The sequence below is a fragment of the Lagopus leucura genome, unplaced genomic scaffold, assembly GCF_019238085.1.
Source record: "Lagopus leucura isolate 7727_CA_CO unplaced genomic scaffold, USGS_WTPT01 Super-Scaffold_100001, whole genome shotgun sequence".
NCBI classification, from domain to species: Eukaryota; Metazoa; Chordata; class Aves; order Galliformes; family Phasianidae; genus Lagopus; species Lagopus leucura.
In genome coordinates this window covers 52,160,288-52,185,905 of record NW_024962262.1, presented here as the reverse complement: position 1 = coordinate 52,185,905, position 25,618 = coordinate 52,160,288, and the positions used below count along the sequence as shown (strand labels likewise).

General features: G+C 40.6%; 1 protein-coding gene across 1 annotated transcript in view; it reads left to right on the top strand.

The window, feature by feature from the left end:
* The first annotated feature begins 1,403 nt into the window (after positions 1-1,403).
* The window catches only part of PRKX (protein kinase X-linked), a 55,295-nt gene continuing 31,080 nt past the window's right edge, over positions 1,404-25,618 (top strand). The window contains exon 1 of the mRNA XM_042868069.1: positions 1,404-1,713. Within this exon, the coding sequence (XP_042724003.1) occupies positions 1,527-1,713 (187 nt within the window). The 5' untranslated portion in view covers positions 1,404-1,526. The remainder of the gene's footprint in view (positions 1,714-25,618) is intronic.

Genomic DNA, 25,618 nt, shown 5'->3' with positions numbered 1-25,618 from the left:
ATACATAAGTTTGTAATTTGAATCATAGAATAGAATCATACAATCGCTTAGGTTGGAGGGCCCTTAAAGACCATCTAGTTCCAACTACACTGCCATGAGCAGTTTTGCCAGCCACCTCTTGTGCCAGCACCTCAACACCCAGTGTGTAAAAAACTTCTTCCTAACGTCTAAACTAAATCCCCCCTCTTTTAGTTCAAAGCCATTCCCCCACGTCCTATCAGACCGTGTAAAAATCCATCCCCTCCTGACTGCAAGCTCCCTTCAAGTAATGGAAAGCTGCAATAAAGTCTCCCTGGAGCCTTCTCTTCTCGAATTATAACAATTTCCATTCTGATACTCATTTTTGTATGCACACATACTTATTTCTCATTATCATTGAACGCTCTCCACACCAAAGTCAGTAGACTGTGCATTTGCATGCAATACAAAGGAAATGCGAAATGCTACTTCCGTAATCTTACACTCAGCCTTACACACACTCCACTCATTGAAGCGAGGGCTAGGAGCTGTAACCAGTGTAGAACTGGGCCAGAACAAGGCATGGAAAAAATTAGGAATTCCTCCCCCGTTTTGACATGACCTCTTCCCAGTGACTTGGCTCACACACCAATTTTCCCTGGCTTTCAGTATAATCATCAACAGCTCCTCGGCCAGAGAGCTACTCAGTGCTGTGTGAGGGGCCTTTCCAGCCAGCTCAGTATGGATATACCCCATCACCTCATCGTAGGCTGCAGCGCTGAACTCTGGGGCTGTCTGCAGCCAGACATCTACCCATTTGAAAACAGAGGCTACAATCACGCGTAGCCGTCTGACATGCTTGGGTGGGGAGTGCTTGAACTTCTCCGGCGCGCTCGGGACTTGCAAAGCCTTCCTGGAGCCGACAGCTCGAAGGCAGGTGGGCCAGGAAACCGCCCTGCCACCCGCAGCGGGCGCCGCCACTCCTCTCAAACTTTTTGAGAGAATGAGGAGGGATGAGAGTGGACAGCAGCTCTGAAGGGACTCGTGGGACCTCTCGGGGCGGCAGCAGCGCCGCTCAAAACGGGAGAGACCGAGAGCAGAGCGCCGAAGTTCCGCGACACCCAGCCGGGCGGCGCCTCCCCGGAGCCGCGCCCGCGGCGAGGGCCGAGCTCCGCGCTCCCGCCGAGCGCCGGGACCGCGCCTGCCCCCGCCCCGCCACCCTCTGCGGGCCCGTGCCGCAGCGGCGGCGGGCAGACCCCGCCCCTCCGCCCGGCGTGTCGCGCAGCGCGGCTCGGCGCGGCACAGCACGGCGTAGCCAGGCTCGGCCCGCCCGGGCTCTCCCTCGCCATTGTCTGCCTGCGCGGCTGTTCCTGCTGCGGGTGGCGGGCGTGCGCGGCGGCTCGTGATGCTGAAGGGCTCCGCGTCCCCTCCGAGGCAGTGGCAGCGGGCGCGGGCTCGAGCTCCGGGGCGCAGCCACCCCGCCGCCTGCTGAAAACTGAAACTTTGCGTCCCCGCCGCTCCCTCTCGTCCGCCTCCGCCCCGCCGCCCTCCATGCGCTGAGCGGCCCCATGGACGCCTTCAGCGCCGCCAAGGCCAAAATGGGAGCGAAGAGCGGCGGCGAGGCGGCGGCGGCGGCGGGGTTGGCCGCTCCTCAGCCCGCCGCCACGGCCCCTAGCCCCGCCGGCCCCGGCTCGACCTCGGCGCCCGAGCCCGCCGCCTACAAGCTGGAGGACCTGGAGACGCTAGCCACCGTGGGTGAGTACGGAGGTGGCGGGAGCGGGGAGGAACAAAGAGCCGCCCAGGTGCTCCCGGCGGGCGCGGCCTCCGCTCCGTCCCCTTCCCGTTGTCGCCGCGCTCCCCCTTTCTGCCCGCAGCCGGGCGCTCAGCGCTCGCTCTGAGGCGGCGCGGCAGGAGTTTGGGCCGTTAACGGACGACAGGTGGTGCTGGGGCAGCCCCCTCCTTACACATGCACGCGTCCGTGGCGGGCGTTGTGCCGCCCGGCATTGTGGTACGGGCAGCGCGGGCGCGAGGTGCGATTCGGCTCTGCAGCCGAGGAGCGCTAACGCCTGGCTCGGCGGCGTGCGGGCGGCGCGGCTGCCCTCCGGTACAGAGCTGCTTCGGCTGGCTTAGCTGCCTTTGGGTGCATCGTGATAGAAATTCATCATTTAAATGCAGTCGTAGGACCGGTGAGAGATCAAACAAGTTAGCTGAATGCGTTTAAGTGTATTTCAAAGCCCCAGCGTTCTGCTGGCCTGAATGCTGATGCGGAGGTGTTTTGCCCTAGAGCTGAATGTTGGTGAAAGGCAGTGTTACATCCCACATCTGCCACACTCCTGTGATCAGCAGCGCTGAGGTGTAAATGCGCACACTTAGTAACCTGACACATCCACCGTCAGTAGTGATGCTTTCATATCAGTGTAACATCTGCCTGCTGTGCACATACAGCTGGTTTTGTGCGTGCTTTGAACATCTGAAGGTTCAATGGTACAGAAGTTGGATGTTTTTCGTTGGAGATCTCTGGAGGGATTTTGGATAGCTTTATTGTAGCAACTGCTGCAGATATGACTTTCACTTCAGCTCTCTTCAGTCAGTGAAGTGGATTGAAATCCTTTCTTAGTGCAATTCGTGGTTTGAAAAGGTCTTTAAAAATGGAGTTGAAAAAGCCTGGGAGCGTGGTGATTGGTGAAGACAACACTACCTTCTCTTGAAGTGTGTTGTTTTATGAGATAATATTTCCACGTTGAAATGTCAACAGGCGTTTTATTGAGACGTTAATTGAGATTCCTAAGAGTCTGCCAGAAAGGTCTGTGATGCTGTTCCTCTGCCAGGAGTGGTTCGTCTCGTTTGTTACATCACGGCTGGTTGCTGTGGATGCAGTTGTCATCACCAAAGATTATGACTTCATGTGGAGCACAGTCTGTGGGAAAACACTGATTCTTAAAGAATGCAGTAGTCACAGAAATGTTGCTGAGGCCAATGAAGAAATTTACCTTGGTTGCTCCAAAAGTAATACCTCCTGTTTGTTTCTAAGAAAGCTACAACAGACATGAAGAGCACAAAAACACTTTAATAGAGCAAATTCTCAGCTACAAAACACTATTTTTTAACATGGTCGCCACCTTTAGCTATGCATTTCTGCCAGCAATGAGCAAGAGCCTGCGTACTGATCTCAGAAAAATCTGCACCAGCAACGGTAACCTACTGTCGTTCCTGCTGAAATGAACCACCCATTGCCTCACTGTGCTTGCATCCACTGTTTGGTCTCCATAAACATTCAGCAAGCATTGAGGAATGTCAGTGGGTGCCATTTTTTCCACATGGAGAAATCCAGTTCCACACCTTTGCTTTGTATGCACTTCCATGTCAGATGCCATTTGGACAGACTGCCCCTCTGCTGCCATCTGTTGTGCGACAGCAAGATGCAACAGGATCTTGGCAGGAAGGTTCAACCTCTGCTCCCCTAGCATCAACATCCACCTGTGATGTTGTGGGCCAGCATAAAATAAGAGGCATTACTGTCAGAGCATAGAAATAATCCTGATGATGGTTTGAAACAGCATAACTTGTTAGGGTGTTCTTTAAAGTGCTCCTTAGAGTTTAAGAAAGAGGAAAGTTTATTTCAATAAAGAGAAACTGCTTGATGTAAAGACACAGAAAGAAAAGAAAATGTAAAAAGGAGCAGGCAGCTACTTCTGATAACACTAGCAATACTGAAAGAACACTCTCCCTACCTGCTCTCTTTTCTTTTTCTTTTATTTTTCCCCCTTCTTCTTATTTTTATAACTGTCTGAGTAGATGAATATTTGCGTCTCTTCTGGACTTTGGCATTGGTTGGTGGGGAAAAAGACAAAACGTAAGATGTGATGTCGCATGTCACAGATGTATGCATGAGGTCTTACCTCAAACAAGAAGCTGACCTGTCTATTTTCAGTTGGTTTTGAAGTAGATTTTAGAGATGTCTGGGTTCCTTGTTACAGGGCTGTGACAAGGGAAGGGACCTCGCTTCTGACCAGGAAGCAGTTGGCAGCTTCAAAGTGATACTGAAAGTGAATACATCTGTACCAGGCTCCAAGTGGCAGAGTTTGTGAACTTGAAGATCTGGTGCCCTCCTGAAATGGCTGTGATGCTGCTGAGATATGGGCCAGCAGCTCTGTATGTGCCTATTGAAATGCTGCCCTGCATCCTGTAGCTCGATCAAAGCTATCAAAGGTATACTGCAGCTTAAGAAACGCGTTTTTGCTTGGCTTAAAGTTTTGTTGTTTTGTTGTTTAATAAGTTAAATATAGTTTAGGTTTATATCACGTACTGAAAGAGTGTATCTACTCTTTCTGTTCATGGTTAACTTAGTATTACCCTATCCTCTTATTTGGTCTCCTTGTGGAAGTACAGGAGATGATTGTACTGTCATCAGTTTCATTACAGCAGCCCAGAGACTTGTGTGCAGCATGACTGCTGTGAGAAGAGCAGCCACTGTCTTTCGAATGTGTGCTCAAAAGCTGTGTGTGCTCTGAGATATTTGGAGATAGCTGTGGCATGAAAGGGGACACCCAGAAATTACAAGACGGGAAGTTCCGGTATCTTTCCTCCTAGGATCACTGTTGCTTGTAGATATACTCAGGGCTAGAAGGGCAGCCTTGGAAATTATCTGCAGGAAAGTGATAGTCTGGAGGTAAGCTCTGTGCTCCTGCTGCTGTGCGTGAGTAGGATATAAGCTAAATAAATTACATTACTGTCAGTGATAGCATGGTCATCCTTGGGATTGAGCACCTCCTCTTGGAGGATGGAATGAAGTTGTTAACAAAAACAAAAAGTGGTTGGAAGTGGTACTTGCTTGGAAGGCAACAGCTGCTGCCTTTAATATCCTCTGTAGGCTGAGAGGATAACAGTCTTTGCTAATGTGACCACTGCAGTGCAAGCTATCTTAGAACTGCTGCTCTGACTTCGGTTGGAAGTTAGGCCTGGTTTAGTAAAGAACACCTTATGAAGGAAGAAAGAGCAAAAAGAGAGTAAGCATAGTTTTGCACAGTGATAGGTGGGGGGCATTTATCTCCCCCTAAACATCTCTGGGCTTTGATATTTGTAGGCTCTCTGATTAAACATATTGAGAGCAGAGACTAGTGTATGCTTTTTGGGCATTACCCTGAGACTTGGTCTGTAAGGTAGTTGTGAGTTTGGGGCAGGTACCAGGAGTGGGGTGCAGAACTGGTTTCTGGCACGAAGAACAGGAAGAATATTTCTTTAAGGTTACTTCCTGAGAGGTTGAAGTTGTGGCTTTGAGTTTTTCAGGTACATCATTATTTTGTTGGTTGGTGTTTTTTTTTTTGTTTTACTTGTTTTACTTTTTTGTTATCTTATCTAAGAAGGTACATGTTCTGCCTTTGGAACTAATGAAGGTGCCTTTTTTCCACTTCTGTTTTTGAATTGTTTTCCTTTTCGGTGGAGGTTAAGCCACGTGTATTTGCTTATTATGTTCAGAAACTGCTGCTCAGACTGGAATGAAATATTTGTGAATCAGTTGAGCTTAAATGATGGATACTCACCTGTACCAAGGCTGTGGTAGTACTATGCTGCATAGAAGCAAAAATGTAGATGTCATAGCTATGTTCACTGAAACTTAACTGCTAAAAGTTCACGGCCCAGCCACGCTTGAGTTTTCAGTTTCAAAATACTTGTAGGTCTGGTGAAAGAGAGAGACCGTGAACAGTAAGTGAATCATCCATGGCTTTGCTGGGCTTCTAACAAGGGCACCCTTCCTGTTCCAGGTGCTGGTGTCTGCAGCTGGACACCTTACGCATACTCTGCAGATACTACTTTTTTAGTTATGTCATAGTGAAGAAATAATGTAGATCAACTAGAGTAATAGGTACAAGTGGAAGAGATTTAGAAGCTATTTCTTTACTTTCAGGCAAATGAAAGCGAGAGAAGAAATTAAACATAGGTTAGTGCAGGAGTAGCAGGCAGCTTTGGATAGAGGAGGGTGACAAACTTCCTCTTGCTCTCTCTCCTGCGATACAAGTTTCCTGCCCATTTTTTTAAGTGCAGTGAATTCCATACCATACATTTTGAATGTGCAAATCAGGTTTTGTAAATCTATTAAATTGATTGAAATATTTTAATAACAACATCTTCATTTGAAAAGATTCTTTTGAACAGCTGTTCCCATTATGTGCTTTAAATGAAGCAAATGCAGAATAAAAAATTGGGCAAACCAGTATTGCAATTTTTCTGAGCATGGGAAAATTTTAAAAAGTGCATGGGAAAAGTGGGAAGTAACATTTTTAAATACGTAATTTCAGTGAGTTCACAGACAAAATATGTTAGCCAAATCTGTTTTAAATGACATTATACCATAGGGACAGTAGGTACAGATCTGCTGTCTGATGCTGTGAGAAGAACCTGTTGTGTATATGATGTTACAGGACTATTCTCCTTCTCTGTAGTCTAAATGAAAACTTCCACGTAAGGATGAAGTTTTTCTTACATCTCTTTGGTTTCTGACTAAGCCTTGCTAAGTCTTAGTTTTGGTTTTGCTGCTGAGAGCAGCTATTTTGAATACTATTCATGGAGGAGTGAGAACATTTTTTTTTTTCCTGTTTTGTCACCTTTACTTGATATTGCAATGATAAAAAATAATCACCAATTTTACTTGGCAATGTCCTTAAATACCTCAAGTTTTGAAAGAAAACATGGTCTGAATGTTGTGACTGTAATGGTGACCTGAATTCACCGTCGCATTTATACATCTTTGAGACTTTAGTCATCTAGCTAAATTACTTGGATTTTATTTTCACTCTTCTGTGGAATGTCTTGCTTCATTTTTCCCTTCCACAACATCATACTTGTCAAAAAATAAACCTTTAGTACTGCTTTAGCTGATCTGGAGTGGGAATGACCAGGTGTGACTCAGCTTTGTTCTGTTGCTTGTTTGAGCACTGTGATAGTTATTGTGGAATCAGCAGCAACAGGTCTTTTTGCATAAGGTTACTGTTCTTATTTTGGTCTGGAAAAAAATGGTTTGAAACAAGTAGTGTCTTATGTCTTTGAAAAAGAAAGGTAAGAAAAGGAAAAGTATATGAAAGAAGTCTGAGCATGTGAAATCTGAAAGTTCACATTTCTACTTTTCTGTCTTTCAGTTTTAAAGTCAGTGAGGAGGTAATGGCTTACTTAGTATTTGCCTGTCACCTATTAGATCTACACCTACGTTTTGGTATGTAGTTAACTGCAGAAAGAAATTTGAGATTCTTTCTCTGACGTTGCGAACTTAGTACATTTTAGAATAGGCTTTGACTCTCAGATATACTTCTTGCAGATAAATAACCTACTAAGTCCTATAAGTAGTTCAGAGAGCCACAGAAGTGCCTGCTGTGATGCAAATCATCTGGAATCAAACTAGTTCTGATATTTCAGAAATAAGAAGCATGCAAAACTCCTCTCCCACAAAATCATGAGCAACTAACACCACACCTCCACAGAAAGTCTCTGCTTAAACAAAACTAATGTTCCAAGTGAAGATACTGTTGAAAAATTCTACCATCAAAAGTTTTGTGTGTCAACTCAAGCTTGACAAGATAGAAAATGTGAACAGAAATAGAGATTTTGTTTATTTACGTACTTAGATTTGAAATATGAACTTTGTTGAAAAAATTCTGCTTGATTCAGCTTTTCCATGCTTAGATTCCTGAGTTTGCCTGTTTGGGCTTTTTGTGATGGATGGCAATAGTAACCACTTGGATATTCAAGAGGTAAGTATCAAAAGTAAGAAAAGGGTGTTGGAGTTTATGTGCTGCTTCTGTTTGTTGTGAGGAGTGTAGACACGCAGACAAATTCACAGAATGAGTTTTCCTGAAGTGGGAGATAGGAACTTCTTGTTTACCTTGCAACGACTTGTCTGGGCATAAGCTGTACTTAACTAAATTAGTTTAGGTTAAACAGTACAACTCCCTTACTGTTGATACTTCCTAATGTAAAACATGTTTAGTGTTAGCTTAAGGAGTAGTTTAATACATTACCTTGGTAAAGCATAATAGATATCCTTTCATTCTGCAAAATTTTGGGGCTGTTTCAGCAACTTCGGCGAGTTGGTAAGTAAAATTTTGCTGGGCGCTACGTTTTGTGTGCATCTGGGATATTCTGGTGATAGGGGGTGGCGTGTTTCTTTTAGAGCTCTTCTTCCACATAGAGATTGTAAGTGTATGACTGCTGAGGAAGCTTACCTGGAAGACAGGTAAATTGTGAAAGTAGTTAATAAAACAGTGTATTGGAACGTGAGTGCAATGGTAGGACAGAAAAAATGTTTTCAAAACATTTGGGTCATCCCATTGTTCCCTTTGGATTTCTGTAGTCTTGCTTTGTTAATGTTTGTAAGAGAAATGTTCAAATCTTTGCCCGTTGCATTATGTTTATTGTTTTACTTTGGATAGATCCAATATACTTGAAGGGTTTTGAATTAATTTTAGTTGTGGTGGTAAGACTAAGCTGGCAAATTCAAGACTTCTAAAGTGTTTTCAGGGGACGATGGTTGAGGTGATGTTGCTTCTGAAGCAGTGAATGTTCCCAGCTTCCTTCCAAAGCTCGAAAGGAGCAGAGTGTAAAATAGAGACAGGATTTCTGTGAGCAGTTTTGCCCAACACCCTCTGGTAATCTCAAAAAATACAATTTCTGAGCCTGATACTTTTTTATCATTTTGGAAAGCTTATTTAAACAGGAATGAAACGTCTTGTTCTCCTCTGAAGAACACTCTGAATATGCTAGAATGGCAGTCTCATGGGGATTAACTTAAGCTCCCTTCTTGTTTTTATGCAGTTTAAGGGCCTCAGTCTTAGTGAACTCTGAGTAATTTGTGTTTACAATTCAATTTAAGCAGTTTAACTGTATCCACGTAAATGCCTAAGCTCTTTCACTGAAAGGCAGAGGGATGGTTAAAGCCATTGCTGGAGCCTGAAATCCTTACATACGCATTTTATTCTGAATATGCTCTTCTGAACATACCTATACTGTACATACAGTATACTATTAGTTTTTTTTAATAGACACACCTAAACTAGATTTTAACTCTTTGCCTCACTAGTTGCCTCACAAGTATTCTAAACTGCTTGTGCTTTTCTGATAATAAAGTAAGCTTGGCTAAGTTTGAACTTATTCTAAAGGATCATATTAAAATGCATATACTGCATTTTAGAGGTAGTTTGAAGATGTTCACAGAGTTGCTCTTCAAATGTATATGTAAATAAAGTCTAAAATTTGTTTTTGGTGGATTCTGACAGCTACCCCATCTAGTCCTCAGTTGTGATCTGTGGCACCTGTTCCTGAAGGCTTCCTGCTCAGTTGCTTGCTTTCTTCACTCCCATCCCAGCTGGAAGAATTTGATAGCCTGATTTTTAATTGATGAACACTAAGTTTTGTGTAAATTTGCAGTGATTTTTCTCTGGGGAATCAGTTGGTTTGCTTCAGTAGGCTTCACCTGAGGCAAATTGCTAGAAAAATGTTAAAAATAATGAAGGAAGCATTGTTTGTAGGTGACTCAACTATGAAATAAAACATATTTATGTCTGTTATCAGTGGCAACAAAACGTTACACTTGGCTCTGGGGTTGACTTGCTGTGATCTTTAGAACTGATCTTTACGTTCTTCATTGTGACCCTGTAATGCATTGGAAAGCACAGCAATGACAGCAGAGTAGCAGGATTCTAGGCTGCAGCAAGCAAGGATTTGCTGAAATGCAACAGCTGTGGGCACAGAAACAAAGGAAAGAAACTGCTTACCTTCAGAAGGCCTCAAGTAAGCAGGGATCTCTAGCAAGATACCTTTACCTCCACTGCTAACCCTTAAATGAGGTCTTAAATTGGATCTTGGCTCCACCCCTGCTGGTCACTCAGACACTGCATGCAGCTGAGCTCCCCAGGGCTGGTCCTGCTTTCACACCAGGTGTTCAGTTAATGGTTCAATCCATGACTTTGTGTTTCCACTACAGAGCCCCACTTTATTGTTCTGTTGGGGAGCAGGAAAGTCCAACTACGTCTCTGAGCTAATTTAAATACTTTGTGAAGTATCCAGTTTTCTAATCTTTAGATTCTACTTACTGTCAACTGTTCATTTAACATGAAAATAAAAGAAGATAGGTTATATAGTTTTATTTGGTTCACAATGTGTGTTGTAGCCATTACACCAACAGGTTGCAGGGTCTAAATCAAAACTGTGTGTAGAACCTTCTTTGCACTTTGTGTCTTTTCTGGATATTCACTGTGAAAGTCACCTGTAGCTTTATCAGCTTATGAAACTTCTAAATATATATGCATATATAGTTAGATTTATATGAAATTATGAAACAAACTCTGTAATCCTGTAGTAGATCCATGTAGAAAGGATGAGAATATGGAAAAGTCTTCTGCTTGTTTTTTATGAGTGTAGTTACATAGGACTTTCTAGTTGGTTATCTCTTAACGTTTTGTAATTCTTTATTTATACAAAGCATTAACACAATATCTGCAGCATGCCACTGTGCTTACTTAATGTATTTTTAACTTTCTTCAAGGCTGGATTCTGATCTGATTTTTCTTAAAGGTCACATTAACTTTATTCGACTCTACTGTGCAGCTTGCAAGAGTTCAGGAGGTATAATCTATGTATTCATTGGACTACTTTGGAAAGGTAACCTTAGGCAGAAGAGCTGTGTTGCTTAAGTTGCAGCTTATGATTTATACTTGTATTTGTTCTTCATGTGTACACCTCCCATTGTCCTATTTCTATTTGTGCATTTACAAAAACACTAAAGCTATTAAAGCAATCTATTTTTACTTGGAAAATAAAAGAGGAAAATGTGGTACCGCTAAGTTTTTTCTTGTGTTCTGTTTTTTTTTTTTTTTTTTTTTTTTTTTTTTTTTTACATGATACTTTCAAAGGAGGTAACACTTTGTTACAAAATCATCAGAAGTGCCCATTTTGAGTCCCTACTGTTGCAGTAATTGAGTTTTGGAGTAGTTGCTGGTTATGACATGCCTTCTTATGCGGAGTTCTTGACATTTGCTTAAACGTTGTTCTGATTGTACTGGGGACTGAGCAATCTGAAATATTTATGGTAATGACACAGCCATTACTAGAAAAGGTTCAGGGAGCTCCCTGGATTAAAGCAAAATATCTGGTTTGTGTTCCTTTTCACATCTTTCATATAGTACTCCAGTCAGTAAATTGAGTGCTTCAGGACAGTTTAGGGAGATAGACTCTTCAAAAACAGGCTGAACTGGGTGTAAGATTTTTACCTTGCTAATCTACTAATTAGGATGAACTGTAATAGCTACATGGATGGCAGCTTTACAAATTAAGAGTTCTGGATGCTGTCTGTATTTATGTAAAACCTGTCAGTACTGTAATAGCAGACTCTACTCACCTCCCCCAAAATTGATGACAGACTTCTAGCCTCAACCCCTTCCCTCCAGCTTGGTATTGGCTCGTTGTAGCTCCTTGTGTGCAGCAGATGATAGCCTGTACAGTTCTAATTCTGCAGAGCCTGCCAGAAATAACTTCAGAGTATGCATTTTAAAATTTAAGATTGTTTTCAGGAAGATTAATGGGTAACTCCTTCTGTGTCCCTGGGGAACTTAACAAACAATGAGGACAGCTGCTGGTCAGCTGGGATTCTAAACTGGGATTCTTGTCATCTCTTTCATGAAAACGTGTCAGGTTGCATTTCAGTATCCTGAATTTGTGTTCTGATGCCACTAAACTCTTCTTCATTTTTTTTGTGAATTTCAAAGGCTTCTGAAGAGTTCTGCTGTATGTTGTTGTCATACTCAGAAGTGGTGGATGTAGAAGTTACACTGAATCAACAACATTGCTCTTCCTTGCTTTTTTCTTTTTCTTTTAGTTACCAGCATACTTTAAGCCACTTAAAATAAATTAGTGTTAGCAGCCATAACTGCAAAATTTTCTCATTCTTGAATATCTCTTCTAGCAATCTCACCATGAGTAGTAGTGATTACTTCAGTCTCTTTCTTGAAATTTTTCTTTGCTTACTGTTAGGTTTTGTTACTTCGTTGTTCAGAAATACAGCTGGGAAGAAGCTGCGTGAGGCTCACAAGACCCACAAGACAGAACCATTAGAGGCAAAGCAAAGTAATTGGAATTGTAAAGAAGCTGAAAAAAGGAACAATGCCAAGGTTAATGCAAAATATTTTAAATGAAATGAAAATATATTTCTTCCAGGGGGAAAAAAAGTATTTAATTTTTTGAATTCTGTTGTATTACATTCTGTCTTTCATCAGTGGAAGAGTAGAAACAAATTGGGGCGTATGCATTTTTGATGCATTAAAAGCAATGAAGGCTTTCCCTTTTATATTTTAAGCGCTCATAAAATAAACTTGGCAGCCCTGTCCAGGACAGGGGGTTGGATCTCCGTGATCTTGAAGGTCCCTTCCACTGTAAGCTATTCTGTGATATTGTTAAACTGTATCTTTGTTCTAAATGTCTAAGTGGAAAGAGTTCCTAGAACTGTTTGAACTCTTGTTGTCTCTAATACTTAAGGTAAAAGACTATTTTGTTGGAGATGGCGATGACTGCTTTCAGTGCTGCTTACTTATTTGGTAGGTAGGCCTGCAGTTTTCAGCGCTCCTATGGCAGTCAGTTGTGATTTAGGCAGTGTGCAGCATTGCTGCTTGGTTTGAGGTAATCCTGGGAAAAATGTTCTCTCAAAACATATGATGAGACAGTTTGAGTGGATCTTGTGCATTTTGTGGAGTTGCAGTATTGCAGTGTCTGAAATCTGAAAGCTATTTTGAAACTAAGTCTTCCCTGCACCCAAAAATAGTGTAGTGTGATGTAATTTTGCAAGCAGGAGTTGAGCATGAGATATACAAGTGGTTGGATCGTAATTCCATAAATGCTGAACTTGACTGACATCAACGTTAAATTGAGGAAGAGGCTTTCAAATTTCTGTTTATCAAGTTTTTGGGTTTTTTTAATACTCTTTTAGTATGAAATATATATGAATTGTACTGCAGGTGATGTGACTTATTAGTGAATGCTTTATTTGTTGAGAGGAGACTGATTTATGTGATAGTATTAAGTAGAGAAACGATATTGTGAAGTGGGAATCTAGGAAGCTGACTGGCTGTGTTTCTAATTAGCCAGTTCCTCATCAGCCTTGTTTTTTTTCTGATGTCTTCAGGTAAACACATCCAGCTTTAAAGCAGGAACTGGTTGCACAGTCCTTGATCTTAGAGCATGCCTGTTTCACCTTGCTTTTAAGAATTTCCTAGGACACATTCCTCAGTGATAAAGCCTGCTATATAAATAATTTTGAATCTTGATCTTAAATGTTTACTTGCAAGTGAAGTGCTTTGAAATTATATGTGTGGAGAAAATTATTCATTCCTCTATATAATTTTAAATAACTATTCTAAAAATTGTTGACTTTTTTGTCTGGTTGTTATTTATATTTTTAATAGAGGCCACTTAGTGAAAAGAGAGCTACAACTACTGAAGTGGATGGATAGTTAGAGAAGGCTGGGAGGCAGAAAGAGTACTGAATGCTTAGATGGAGCTGTACTTTTGTTTGAGAATGTTGTGGTGAATTCATTGAGATCTTGAAGTTGGGCGCTCCTACCTGTAGGTGTTGCCAGTTTATAAAATATGCTGAAAAACTTCTCGTTTATCTTCACAGTTTTGGCATTCAGAGTATTTGTAGGAAGGATAAATGTTTTTGCTTGCAGTAGATAATCCTAGGCTAGTTGCAATTTCTAGCTTAATTGTTTTTCATTTTTGATAGAGACACTCCAAACAGTGTTGAGAACAAACCAAACTGTTACCTGGCCTCCCTTGTTTTGTAATAATACACTGAAATAAATCAAACAATTATTTCAGTAATGAAGAAGGGAAAAAAAAGCATACAGGTGCTAGAACATTTGAGGGGGATGTCAGAAGAGCAGAGGTTTTTAAGAAACAACAAAAAATTCTGTTGTGGTTTTTTTTTCATTTGGAGATCCTTCTGTAGCATAGTTGCTTAGTTGTGTAAGCAAGTCAGATCCTTTTCTGTGCAGACTTCTGAATAATTTATCATGCAGTACATATGCAATTTTAAATAACAAGGAATGTTTAAAACTTGACTAAAAATAACAGTATAGAGAAAATAGGGACTCTTTAAACATTGATGCTACTTAGTAGGATTACCACAGGTACACAAACAACTGATAACATTTAATTTTTATATCAAGAATGAAGGTATTATTAATTTGTGCAGCTTTCTTCTCAGCTTCATGAGTACTTCATTTTGGATAGTGCAATGCCAGTTTTCCATCAGTGGTGCAGGAGGACCTCTTACTATGAAATAATAATTTCTTCAGTCTCTGTCCTGTTTGAGACTGTTAGTTGTTCCCCAGTATTGTGAAATGGTGGTGACAGTCCTGAAGAAGAGTGTTTTGTAGCTGAGAATCTGCTCTACCAAATAGTGCTATCATGCTCTTTGTATCTGTTGTAGTTTCCATGGAAAGAAATAAGAGGCATTGCTTCCAGAGTGAAGTGTCCTGTGCAGAACTAGTGCTTGTGCACTATTTCTTTAAGTGCAATTCCTGAATTACAAATTGTATTAAAATGCTTATTCTTTAAGATGAAGAACTGGAAATACATTTCTATTGAGAAGGGTGCTGTTGTCAACTGTAATTGCAGATGAGTGTCTTAGTAAACACTGATGCTACAGTTCTTGAGAAATAGTCTGCAAGGGTATGTCAAGTACTCTTGTGTTGAGAACTACAATTTGTGAATGTGATTAGCTGCAATTTAGTCTGTCCCATCAAAATAGTGTTGAATTTACTGTTCTCTGCCGTAGACTGTGATCCTCTTTTTAAATTTGTCAAGCGAGGTTCAAATAACTTATTATGAGTTTTTATGGAACAAGAGGATGAGAGTGAGAATTGAGAAGCAGACCTGGCAGCAAAGAAAATAAATTAACCTGTGCTTGGATTAATATATATGTAAAAATGTTAAGAATAAAAGTTTGCATGAAGAAGGTATTCATAGGAAAGCAGTGAGAAATAACTGAAAGTCTAGAAGAAAATATTCTTATGTAAATACAAAAGCTTTATTTCAAATATTGGACTGTTAATGAATGTGACGGTTTTGGTGACTGGAAAGTAAGAGCAAGGAAGAAGGGCTCTCTGTGATGTCTAGCTGATAACTGTAACTGATAGAACAAGAAACTGTGTTTCTACTAGTGTGATTTATCTAATAATAGTCCTTCTATTACTACTATCAGATAATATAGTTGATATTCTTTATGATCAGGCAGAATATCTCGAGTTAGGTTCCTGGAAATAACTCTTCGTGGCCTGGGGCAGAGACTGACTGGAACATCTCAAATGTTGATAATTGGTTTCCATGTAGTACTTACAATGTTAGATTTTGTCTAGAGTGGAGATTTTTGAGAAAAATGATGCTAATCAAGAACTGCTCATGTTTAGGTCTCAGCACAGCAACTTCATTCTTGTCTGCTTTTCTGATGCTTTTGTCTGTTGCAGATAACGGAGAGGGGACTTGTTTTGTTTTCCATTTGAGACATGGTTTAGATTAGCCAGTCTGTTTAGGTTAAAGAGTTGTCCATGTGTACTGAGTCAATGTATTTTCCAAACAGTTGACATAAATTGCAGTTTTTAACACCTCAATTTATTATATCTTTTTCCTCTTGTTTATATTGGAAATTGCCACTATATTGCTTTGTACTTAGACACCAGCAGGATAGTGGCTAAATCCAGTCCACCATCAAGCTGAGATTCTGCAACTTGAGGTGGATCATTGCATGTTGCTGAAAGATGTAAGGATGAAATTTCATCAGCCTAAACTCACTGCATGTGAAAGGAATCAAATGGTCTTTTCTTCTCAGTGCACTGAAAAACTGCATTTGTTTGGTAGAATTCTGAAGTAATTCAGGTTTTATGTCCATTTGTCAATTTTAAGGGAGGATTTATGTCAAGCTACGTGCTTCTGTAGGAGTCCACTAGAGTGGGATTTTCAATTTCCCTTCTTTTGGATTTCTGTAAATTTTTGTTTATGGTATCGTTCAAAGTCTAAAATAAGAATATGAAGGTGACTTAATCTTTCTTTCTTTCTTTTTTTTTTTCTTTTTTTTTTTTTTTAATGGAACCAGTCCTTGAACAGACAGGTAATATTTAAGAAAAACCTATTTGTTAGCAGCGTAGAAATCATAGACAAATTTGAACAACACTACAGTTATAAATTGCAGTTTTTAGAAAACTTGAGATCCGTATTATGAAGGATTATATGCAATTTAAAGAAGCAAGTACTGTGCTATTGTAGGATTTAGTAGCGTTCTGTAACCACTGCAATAGAGGTAAGTGTGAAGATTATCACACTACAATGCTGTTACATATGGGACAGGTTGGTCACTATATACATAGGTCACTCTAAAAGAAATGCCCCCATTTATTTCTGTGGAAACTACAACAGCTAGAAGGAATACAATAGAGCTGCTTGTTGGAGCAAATTCTCAGCTGCAAAACACTTTTTTGGCACTGGAAAAATATTGTCTCCAAAATAGTGTCACCACTGATACCTATGCATTTTTGCCAACAACGAACAAGAGCCTGTAGTAGCTTGTTGATTTGTGGGGTTACTTGATAGATACTCAGGTATCTGTCATTAAAGCAAAGTTGCACTGGAGAAAGACTAGATTGCAGTTTAAAAACAAAAGAGACAAAAAGCAGAGGGAAATAAATGAAGGCATAAGACTGAAACAGGTAATTAGCTTCTAACTGTGGAAAACTGCCACAGTGGCTTTTTTTCCTATTTAGAAAGTGGAAGGTAAAAACAAGAAAAAACATCTATCCACTCTGTGCTTCAAGTCCGTGTGGCAGGCTGGACTGATGTAAGAAAGCAACAGAACTTTAAAGGAGGAGAACTTAGATTTATGTTTTTTATGTAGGAAATTATACAGTGGTTTATACAGTCCTAAGTAACAGAATAAATTTAAGCCAACAGTCCTTTTCAGCCATTGTGCTGAAGTATTTCTGCTAAAGAAAACTGTTAAATTAACATTAGTGTGTCTTTAGTAGTGTTCTGTATTAGTACTAAGAATTTACACTTCACTTTTGTCAATAATAATGGTTTCTAGAGCCTTTACAGAGATTTTCTTCTGAGATTTTTAAATGCTATTTGAGAATGGATTTCTGAGATTGGGATTTTGAAACGTAATATTTGTGTTAGTGCACTTGTTCCAGTTCTGTATCAGATAGAACTTTATTTGGATATTCTAGATTTATTTCCTCTTTCTTTGCATAATAGCTCTTTATATGGAGAATATTATGTTCATTCTAGTGCCAAACAACAGTGATTTCATCTCCTTGCTTTGGACAATGTTACATTATTTTCTGTATGGTATAGTATGAGTGAATGTGGAAAGGTAATGACCATGTGAAGTAAACTCTAGACGCCTAATGCATCTTTCTGTAGTCTCTCAGGAGTATCAGTTGATACTGTTTTAGGAATATAAACAAAGCCTTCCCTTTGAGCAATATTGTTCCACTTGTGAATTGTCGGTTATCTTATTAACCCTTACCTCAGAATAAACCAGTGAGTGTTCCAGACTGACTACTGAAATAGTCATTTAGGAGAAGATTCTTTTTGACCCGCTGCTTGATTTATTGTGTAAAACTTAATTTATAGAAAATGAAATATAGAGTCCCGGTGGCCCAATGTACTGATTATAGCTTATAGATAATAAGTCATTTTGGTCATTTCCAGAAGGGCATTTGTTTGCTCCAGTTACAACACTGAGTCTTTTGTGCGTATGATAATATGAAAATATGATAGTATGATAATATGATAGTATGAAAATCTTCGGTATATCCTGTTCGGAATAAAGATCGAGCTAAAGTTTTTTTTGAAGAATACTTAATTGCATCAGAAATCCTTTTCTGTTTTTGCCTGCATAACAGCTGAAGAGTAAGGTAAACATTATAATAATTTCAATTACCTTTGAAGACTTCTATGCTACATAAGCTTCAATAGCTTGTATAAAATTGTAGACTGTATCTGTAAATAAAGGCTTGCAAATTAGACATGATTTTGAGGCATGATTTTGCTGTTATTAATTGGAAAAACTGTATTTCTTTCTTGTGTTTAATACCTGCTTATTAACAACATCATTATTTAAAAAAATGGTAGATGAATGAATTGACTTTTTTTCTTTTTAATAGCACATTCATGAGATTGTGTTGTTTGTTTTGTTTTCCTTTTGACACTGTTGAAGGTTGTAGAATCAGAGAATGATTTGGATTCGAAGAGACCTTAAAATCATTTAGTTCAAACCCCACTGCCGTGGGCAGGGACACCTACTAGATCAGCCCTTTTGGTCATCTTTGTGGCCCTGCTATGGATCCATTTTCAGAGCTCCTTGTGTTTCTTGTGTGCTGTGGGTTCTAGAGTTGAAAAGAGGTGGGATCTCATTAGAACAAAGCAGAGGGAGTGTCATCTCCTTCAGTGTGTTAATCATGCTTTCTTCTTTTGAGGCAGCCCAAGGTAAGGTTGGCCTTTAGGGCTGCAAGTGTACAATGCTAGCTTATACTGAGTTTTTCATTGAACTCTTTCTTACAAAGAAAAATTGTATAGGTATAATTTTGCATAGTTTTGATGACAAATATGAAGAATTTAGTGGGCTGCTAATGATTTTCTTTTAAATTTTCAGATGTTTTTTTTCCTTATACAAATTAGCATATACTGTGTCAATATTGTTCCTCTGTGTTGTAATTCTGTGTGCGCACGCTGGGCCAGGTAACTTTGAGTCTGGTAACGAAATCAGGAAGTTTAATGTATCTGAATGTAACCTCTGCAGTGTGATTGTCAAACACTGTATGTAGAACCATTTCAGAATCAGCAGAGAAAAATAGATACTTTGGGTTCATGAACTGAATGGGTGTAACTGCTTGATTCAGTACAGAAGTGCCTTTTTTGCCTCTTGGGAAGGTGGTTTACCTCGTTTCTTTAAAGGCAAGCTTATTCTGTAATGAGGTGAAGTAATTTCAGCTCAAGGTGTGTGAGGAAAATGTTGATCATATGCTTATAAGATGGAGAAAGTCTTGTCAGTTTGTGTTTATGGTACAAAGATGCTTCTTCTACAAGATTAGCCTGCAGTGTTACTGCAGCTGTTTCTTTGCATTGTGGAAAGTCTTTTAGTAAGTTCTCACCATGCATGGCAGCAGGGCAAGAAGTGTGACAGCCTTTGAGGACACATCCATCATACCCTGTGGTGTCCAGTCTCACAGAGATAATATAGGTCTATATGATCCACTGTGGTAAACTCATATTTTTGAAAGGAAGAACTCCAATTTATCATTTTTGACACTGTCCAGGCTTTGTCTTCAGTATTTTTTTTTTTTTCTGACACCATGGATTAGTTCCAAAAAGGACAGGAAAAAAAAGGTTTATCTTCAATTAATTATTTTTTTTTGAGTGCCAAATGTGGGTACTGACTGTGAACTTTATTATTTTTGGTGCTACTTTGGTAGGATTTTCTTTCTGAATATTAATGTGTCTTGACTTCAACCTGGCCTTTTTGGTTAAGTCTCAGTTTCTCAGTTTTGCTTTTATTTAAACATATACACTTGCAAGTGTGTTTCTGAAGTAGGATCTTCTATGCTTAATTCCGTAGTAACAGACAACATAGGATATCGTATCTTCAACCTTGTATTTTGCTATTTAGTGATTTCTTGAAAATTTCAATGGAAATACTAGTAATTTAAATAATTTAAATTGGACAAAAGTTACTGATTTGTCTACAGATTTCGACAGAATTTGTTCTTCAATGTTATGCTTTAAAAACATTCTAGAAATACCACAGTAAACAGTAGATAGGTATTTTTTAAAAATCTTTTAAAATACAGATTTTGTATACTATGTGAAATGTCCCCCTTGATTTTCTTCTCCTTTAGCACTATTTTGCATGAAGATTGAAGTGAAATGTAATTGAAGTGACTATTACAAGAGGTAACAGCCCCTCAGAGGCTTCTGTCCAGTGCTGGTCAAGTACAAAGAATGTGGCTTTTATTACATTCACTTAGCAATATTAAACCTCTGTACTTCTGAAAGATTTTTTCCATTTGATTTTTAGAAGGACACAGTGAAGGATATTAAGCCTGATACCTACTTTGAATTAATGTGGGAATGACTTGCACCAAGTAGTTCTTCTGGGGAGAAAAAATCAATTGTGGGGTAGACCAAAATACGCTGATTACATTTAAATATATATATGTAAAGAAAAAAAAATCTTAGACATCCAAAGAAGGTTGTAGAGGCATGTATTTGGGGCTGAAAAGGAAAGTGGCTAAGCAGGTGTTAGATATTAAGTACTGGTATTTAGTTTTTCATAATTTAGATGATGCTTCTTCAAAAATTTGGACATGAGGTGTTTCATGTACTTCTGATATTTATCAGATGCCATGCAACTTAAATTTCTGTAGAACGAAGTGACTCTTCAAATCCTTATTGGGTTATTGTGTTCATATTTATATTCATCATTGTATTCATATTCGGGCAGCAAGGCTTGTGAAGGGCATGGAGGATATGCCCTATGAGGAGCTACTGAAGGAACTGGGACTGCTTAGTCTGGGGAAAAGGAGGCTGAGGGGAAACCTTATTGCTCTCTTCCAGTATCTGAAAGGCGCTTACAGCGAGAGCAGGACTAGTCTCACTGGTGACAGGACAAGGGGAAATGGCCTCAAGTTGCACCAGAGTAAGTTTAGGTTGGATATCAGGAAAAACGTCTTTACAGAAAGGGTTGTTAAGCACTGGAATAGGCTCCCCAGGAAGGTGGTTGAGTCACCATCCCTGGATGTGTTTAAAAACCATTTGGATGTGGTGCTCAGGGACATGATTTAGCAGAGGGTTGTTGAGTTAGGGTAGTTTGGTTAGGCTGCGGTTGGAATTGATGATCTTTGAGGTCTTTTCCAACCTGAGCAATTCTGTGATTCTATAAGCCTTTATTTTTTTCTTCTGTCACCAGGATTTTATGAGGTGAAAACACATTCTGGGGCACAGCCATTTTCTTTAGATTGGTCAGCTTTATTTAATGGTTTTCTGTTTCTTTGTCGGATCAATTATTCTTCTGTACATAAAGTAGTTTACCGTCAACATGCTAAAGCTAATAGATTCAACTACAACAATTGACAGAACAAAAGCTACTGAAACAATTTATTAAATACCTGAACTATGCTTTATCTTCTGCATGGGTGTTGTTTTAAATGTTCAAGATGATGACAGCTTCCATTAGTTAGAAAGGGTTTGCACCAGAAAGCAGTAGGCATGGAATAGGCTGCCCAAGGCAGTGGGCATGGCTCTGAGTGCTGGAGTTCATGGAGTCACAGAATGGCCCAGGTTGGAAGGGACCTCAAGGATCACGAATCTCCAGCCCCCCTGCCACAGGCAGGCCCACCAACCTCCACATTTAATATTAGACCAGGCTGCCCAGGGCCCCATCCAATCTGGCCTTGAACACCTCCAGGGTCAGGGCATCCACAACCTCTCTGGGCAGCCTGTTCCAGCGCTTCACCACTCTCATAGTAAAGAACTTCCCCCTGGCATCCAACTTAAATCTTCCCTCCTTCAACTTAAAACCATTTCCCCTTGTCCTGCAGTTATCAACCCTTTCAAAGAGTTGATTCCCCTCCTGTTTGTAGGCTCCCTTTAGATACTGAAAGGCAGCAATGAGGTCACCCCGCAGCCTTCTTTTCTTCAGGCTGAAAAAGCCCAGCTCTCTCAGCCTGTCCTCATAGGGGAGGTGCTCCAGTCCCCTGATCATCTTTGCGGCCCTCCTCTGGAACCTCTCCAACAGCTCCCTGTCTGTTTTGTACTGGGGGCTCCAGACCTGGACACAGTACTCCAGATGGGGCCTCACAAGGGCAGAGTAGAGGGGGGCAGTCACCTCCCTGTCTCTGCTGGCCACCCCTCTTCTGATGTAGCCCAGGTTACTTTTGCTTTCCAAGCTGCAAGAGCACACTGCTGGCTCATGTTAAGGTTTTCATCCACAAGGACCCCCAGGTCCTTCTCCACAGGGCTGCTCTCAAGGACTGATCCTTCCAGTCTATATGGATACCTAGGATTCCTCTGGCCCAAGTGCAAAGCCTTGCACTTTGCTGTGTTGAACCTCATCAGGTTCACCTAGGCCCACCTTTCAAGTCTGTTGAGGTCCCTCTGAATGGCATCCCTTCCTTCCACTGTGTCAACCTCACCACTCAGCTTGGTGTCATCGGCAAATTTGCTGAGGGTGCACTCGACTCCATCATTGATGTCAATGATAAAGATTTTAAAGAACACCGGTCCCAACACAGACCCCTGGGGACATAGAACCATTGATGACCACCCTCTGTCTGAAACCTTTCAATCAGTTTCTTATCCATCGAGTGGTCCACCCATCAAATCCACATCCCTCCAATTTGGAGATGAGGATGTGGTGGGGAACCATGTCAAAGGCCTTGCTCAAGTCCAGGTAAATGACATCTGTTGGCTTTCCCTTGTCCACCAATGCCGTTACTCCATCACAGAAGGCCACCAGATTGGTTAAGCATGACCTTCCCCTGGTGAAGCCGTGCTGGCTGTCTTGGATCACACACTCATTCCTCATGTGATCAAGCATATCGTCCAGGAGGATCTGTTCCATGATCTTCCCAGGCACAGAGGTGAGACTCACCAGCCTGTAGTTCCCCGGGTCCTCCTTGGCCCCTTTCTTGTAAATGGGAATGATGTGACCTTTCCTCCAGTCTGGAGGACCTCACCTGACAGCCACGACTTTTCAAATATGATGGAGAGCAGCTCGGCAACCACCTCAGCCAGGTCCTTCAGAACCCTGGGATGTATGCCATCCATCCCCATACACTTGTACACATTCAGTCCGATGAGGCAGTCTCTGCCCTTACAGTGGGGGGAGATTTACTGTCCCGGTCCCCACCTAGAGGTTTAGGGATGCAGGGCTCAGGGACGTGAGAAATACTAGAATCATTTTGTGGCCTGTCTCTTCTGGCCCATGTACCTGTAGAATGTCTTCCTTTTGTTTTTCACAGCCCTCGCCAAGTTCAGTTCTGCCTGCACCTTGGCTTTCCTGATCCCACGTCTGCAAGTCCGGATGGCATCCCTATATTCTTCCCAGGTGACACGCCCTTGTTTTCAGAGCTTGTACGCACCTTTCTTCGCCCTCAGTATGCTCAGCAGGTCCTTGCCGAGCCATGCCAGTTTTCTACCTCCTCTGCCTGCTTTCTTGTTCAGACAGATGGAGAGTTCTTGTGCGCTCAGAAAGGCATCCTTGAAGAGTAGCCAGCTCTCCTCAACATCGTTGTTTTTAAGGACAGCATCCCAGGGGATCTTGGCCAACAATCTCATTGAAGAGCTTAAAGTTTGCTCTTTCAAAGTTCAGGGTCCTGACCCCACTCTTTGCCAGGCCCACATTCCTCAAGGTCACACAAGTGTCTGTACAATGCTCTCAGACATAGGGTTTGAATTTTGTGTGGTTCTATGTGGAGCCAGGAATTGGACTTCATGGTCTTTGTGGGTTCCTTCCAACTAAGAATATTCTATAATTCTGTTCTGAATTAGCAGGGGCTCATACACAATAAAGGGAAAGAAGAAATCTCCAAAGCTTCTGATAATTTAGTTTAAAAACATTCAGATATTTACAGTGTTTTCATAGATACCCATCAGATCGTGATCAAAACAATTTATCTGGAATTAGAAAATAACTCCTGCCATGGTTGTTCTGTTGATTGGTTCTTGAAATCAAGAACCTGGCTCGGAACTGTGTGGAAAAACAGGAAGCTTGACTGGTATGTTTTAATTCGCATGGTGATTCCTGACCATTCTTAATTCAAAAAGAATTGAATGCGTGATTCAGCACCAGGAATTACAGACATAATTGCTTAGTATTCTTCTCTGGCATATCAAATTTTGTGGAAAATTGAAAATAGGCTAAGCCAAGTTCTGTAGTGTTATGCACAATTTTAGTATTGTGTTGTAGACTCTCTTTGTACATAGAAAGAAGTGACACATATTCAGGACCTTTGAAATTTGGAAGCAGGAAAGAAGTGGGCATTGCTTTTTTTTTTTTTTTTTTTTTTTCAGGACAAGCAGGACTGTGAATCTTTTGAGTCAAGAGCATGATTTGGTTTCTTTTCAACTTGAGATAAAGAATTGATGATATTGAGCTTTGAGTTGAAAAGTGGCTTGGCAAAGGGATGAATCCAAAATAGAAGTAAGAAAAGATCACGCTGGAACACCAATTCTAGTGATATTCCTGGGGCAAGTAGTATTCTATCCTGCAAAAACTGATGATCTCACCCGGAATCTATAGAGCAGGGTTTTTTTTTGTCTGGTATTTCAGATTGTTGCTAAATAGAAAACATGTTGTTGATCTACTAGTTCCTAGTGGAAACCGAGGAGTAACACAGTGGATGAATGAACAAAGTCATAGAACTCTGGCAAAGCTGCATGTGGGAAAATGATGAGGCAGTTTAGTCCCATTTTCTATGCTGTTAAGCTCTTAGACACTTGATAACTGAAGGATATATAAAAGCTTTGCAAAAGGTATTACATAACAGTCACTTAATAATGTGACATAAAGCAATAGGTAGCATGTTAAATCTCTAAATTTCTTTATATCTCTGTTGTGTTTTTAGATGTAGGTCAGAACTCTGTGGGAAGCTGGAGGTATAGAGGTAGTGGTTATGAACAGCAGCCCACACTTGTTTCATGGAACGATATGAAGACTCTAGGCATATTGCAAGCCATTTTGACTTGACACTACTCTGTGTGTTGGAAAAACTTGGAAGAAAACTGCTTTGATGTCCAAGCTTGTCTTGTGTTACTTTGTGTTACTTACCTGTTGTCCAGAGTTGCTTTTGCTATATGATTTCCTCTTCTTTCTCTATAATATTTAATCTTCTGGTAAGCTTGAGCAGGCTCCTCTCATTGCTGTGTCCCTTCTTCCCCTTCTTTGTCAAGAATAATGAAAGCCCTCTCTGCCTTTTAAGACACATATTGCTAGACTGTTGAAGAGAAGACAGATTAAGGAGCAGACAGATTTGACACCACGTAGTAAGATTGTGATCTAATACAGTTTGTCTACTTTATGTCTGAAATTCAGCAGAATTGTCTGCCTTGTTTGTAGCTACCAACAAAGACTAATACATGGCATGGTATGAAATGTTTATCGTAACTGTAATAACTGTAAACAACAAATGCATCTGATGGTTTCCGTAGGCATCTGTGGAAATCGGGACTAGCCCCTTTGGGACTCAGAAAACAGCCCTCAGGGTTGAGTAGCTCACTTGACCTAATTTATTCTTTGTTAAAACAGATGGTATCTATCTGAGCAGGGCAAACTTATTTTTAAGAAAGAACTGGGAATTGAAAGAGTGGGAAGTTGGAACAGTTGGGCCTAATTAATGGGGGCAAACAAAGAGGCAAACTGAGCTTTAAATCAGTCATACGCATCAATAACAAAATAGTCTGTGCATGATTAGTCACTCCGTTATATCAGTTGATCTAAAGTAGCAGGATTGGTTTTCCAATCATCAGAAGTACCTGAGATTGAATCAGAAAAATTCCCACCTTTGCTGTTGTTTTCTACCAGATTTTAAAGAACAAAATCTTGGATTTTGCCGTGTTTGTTCTTGTGGGA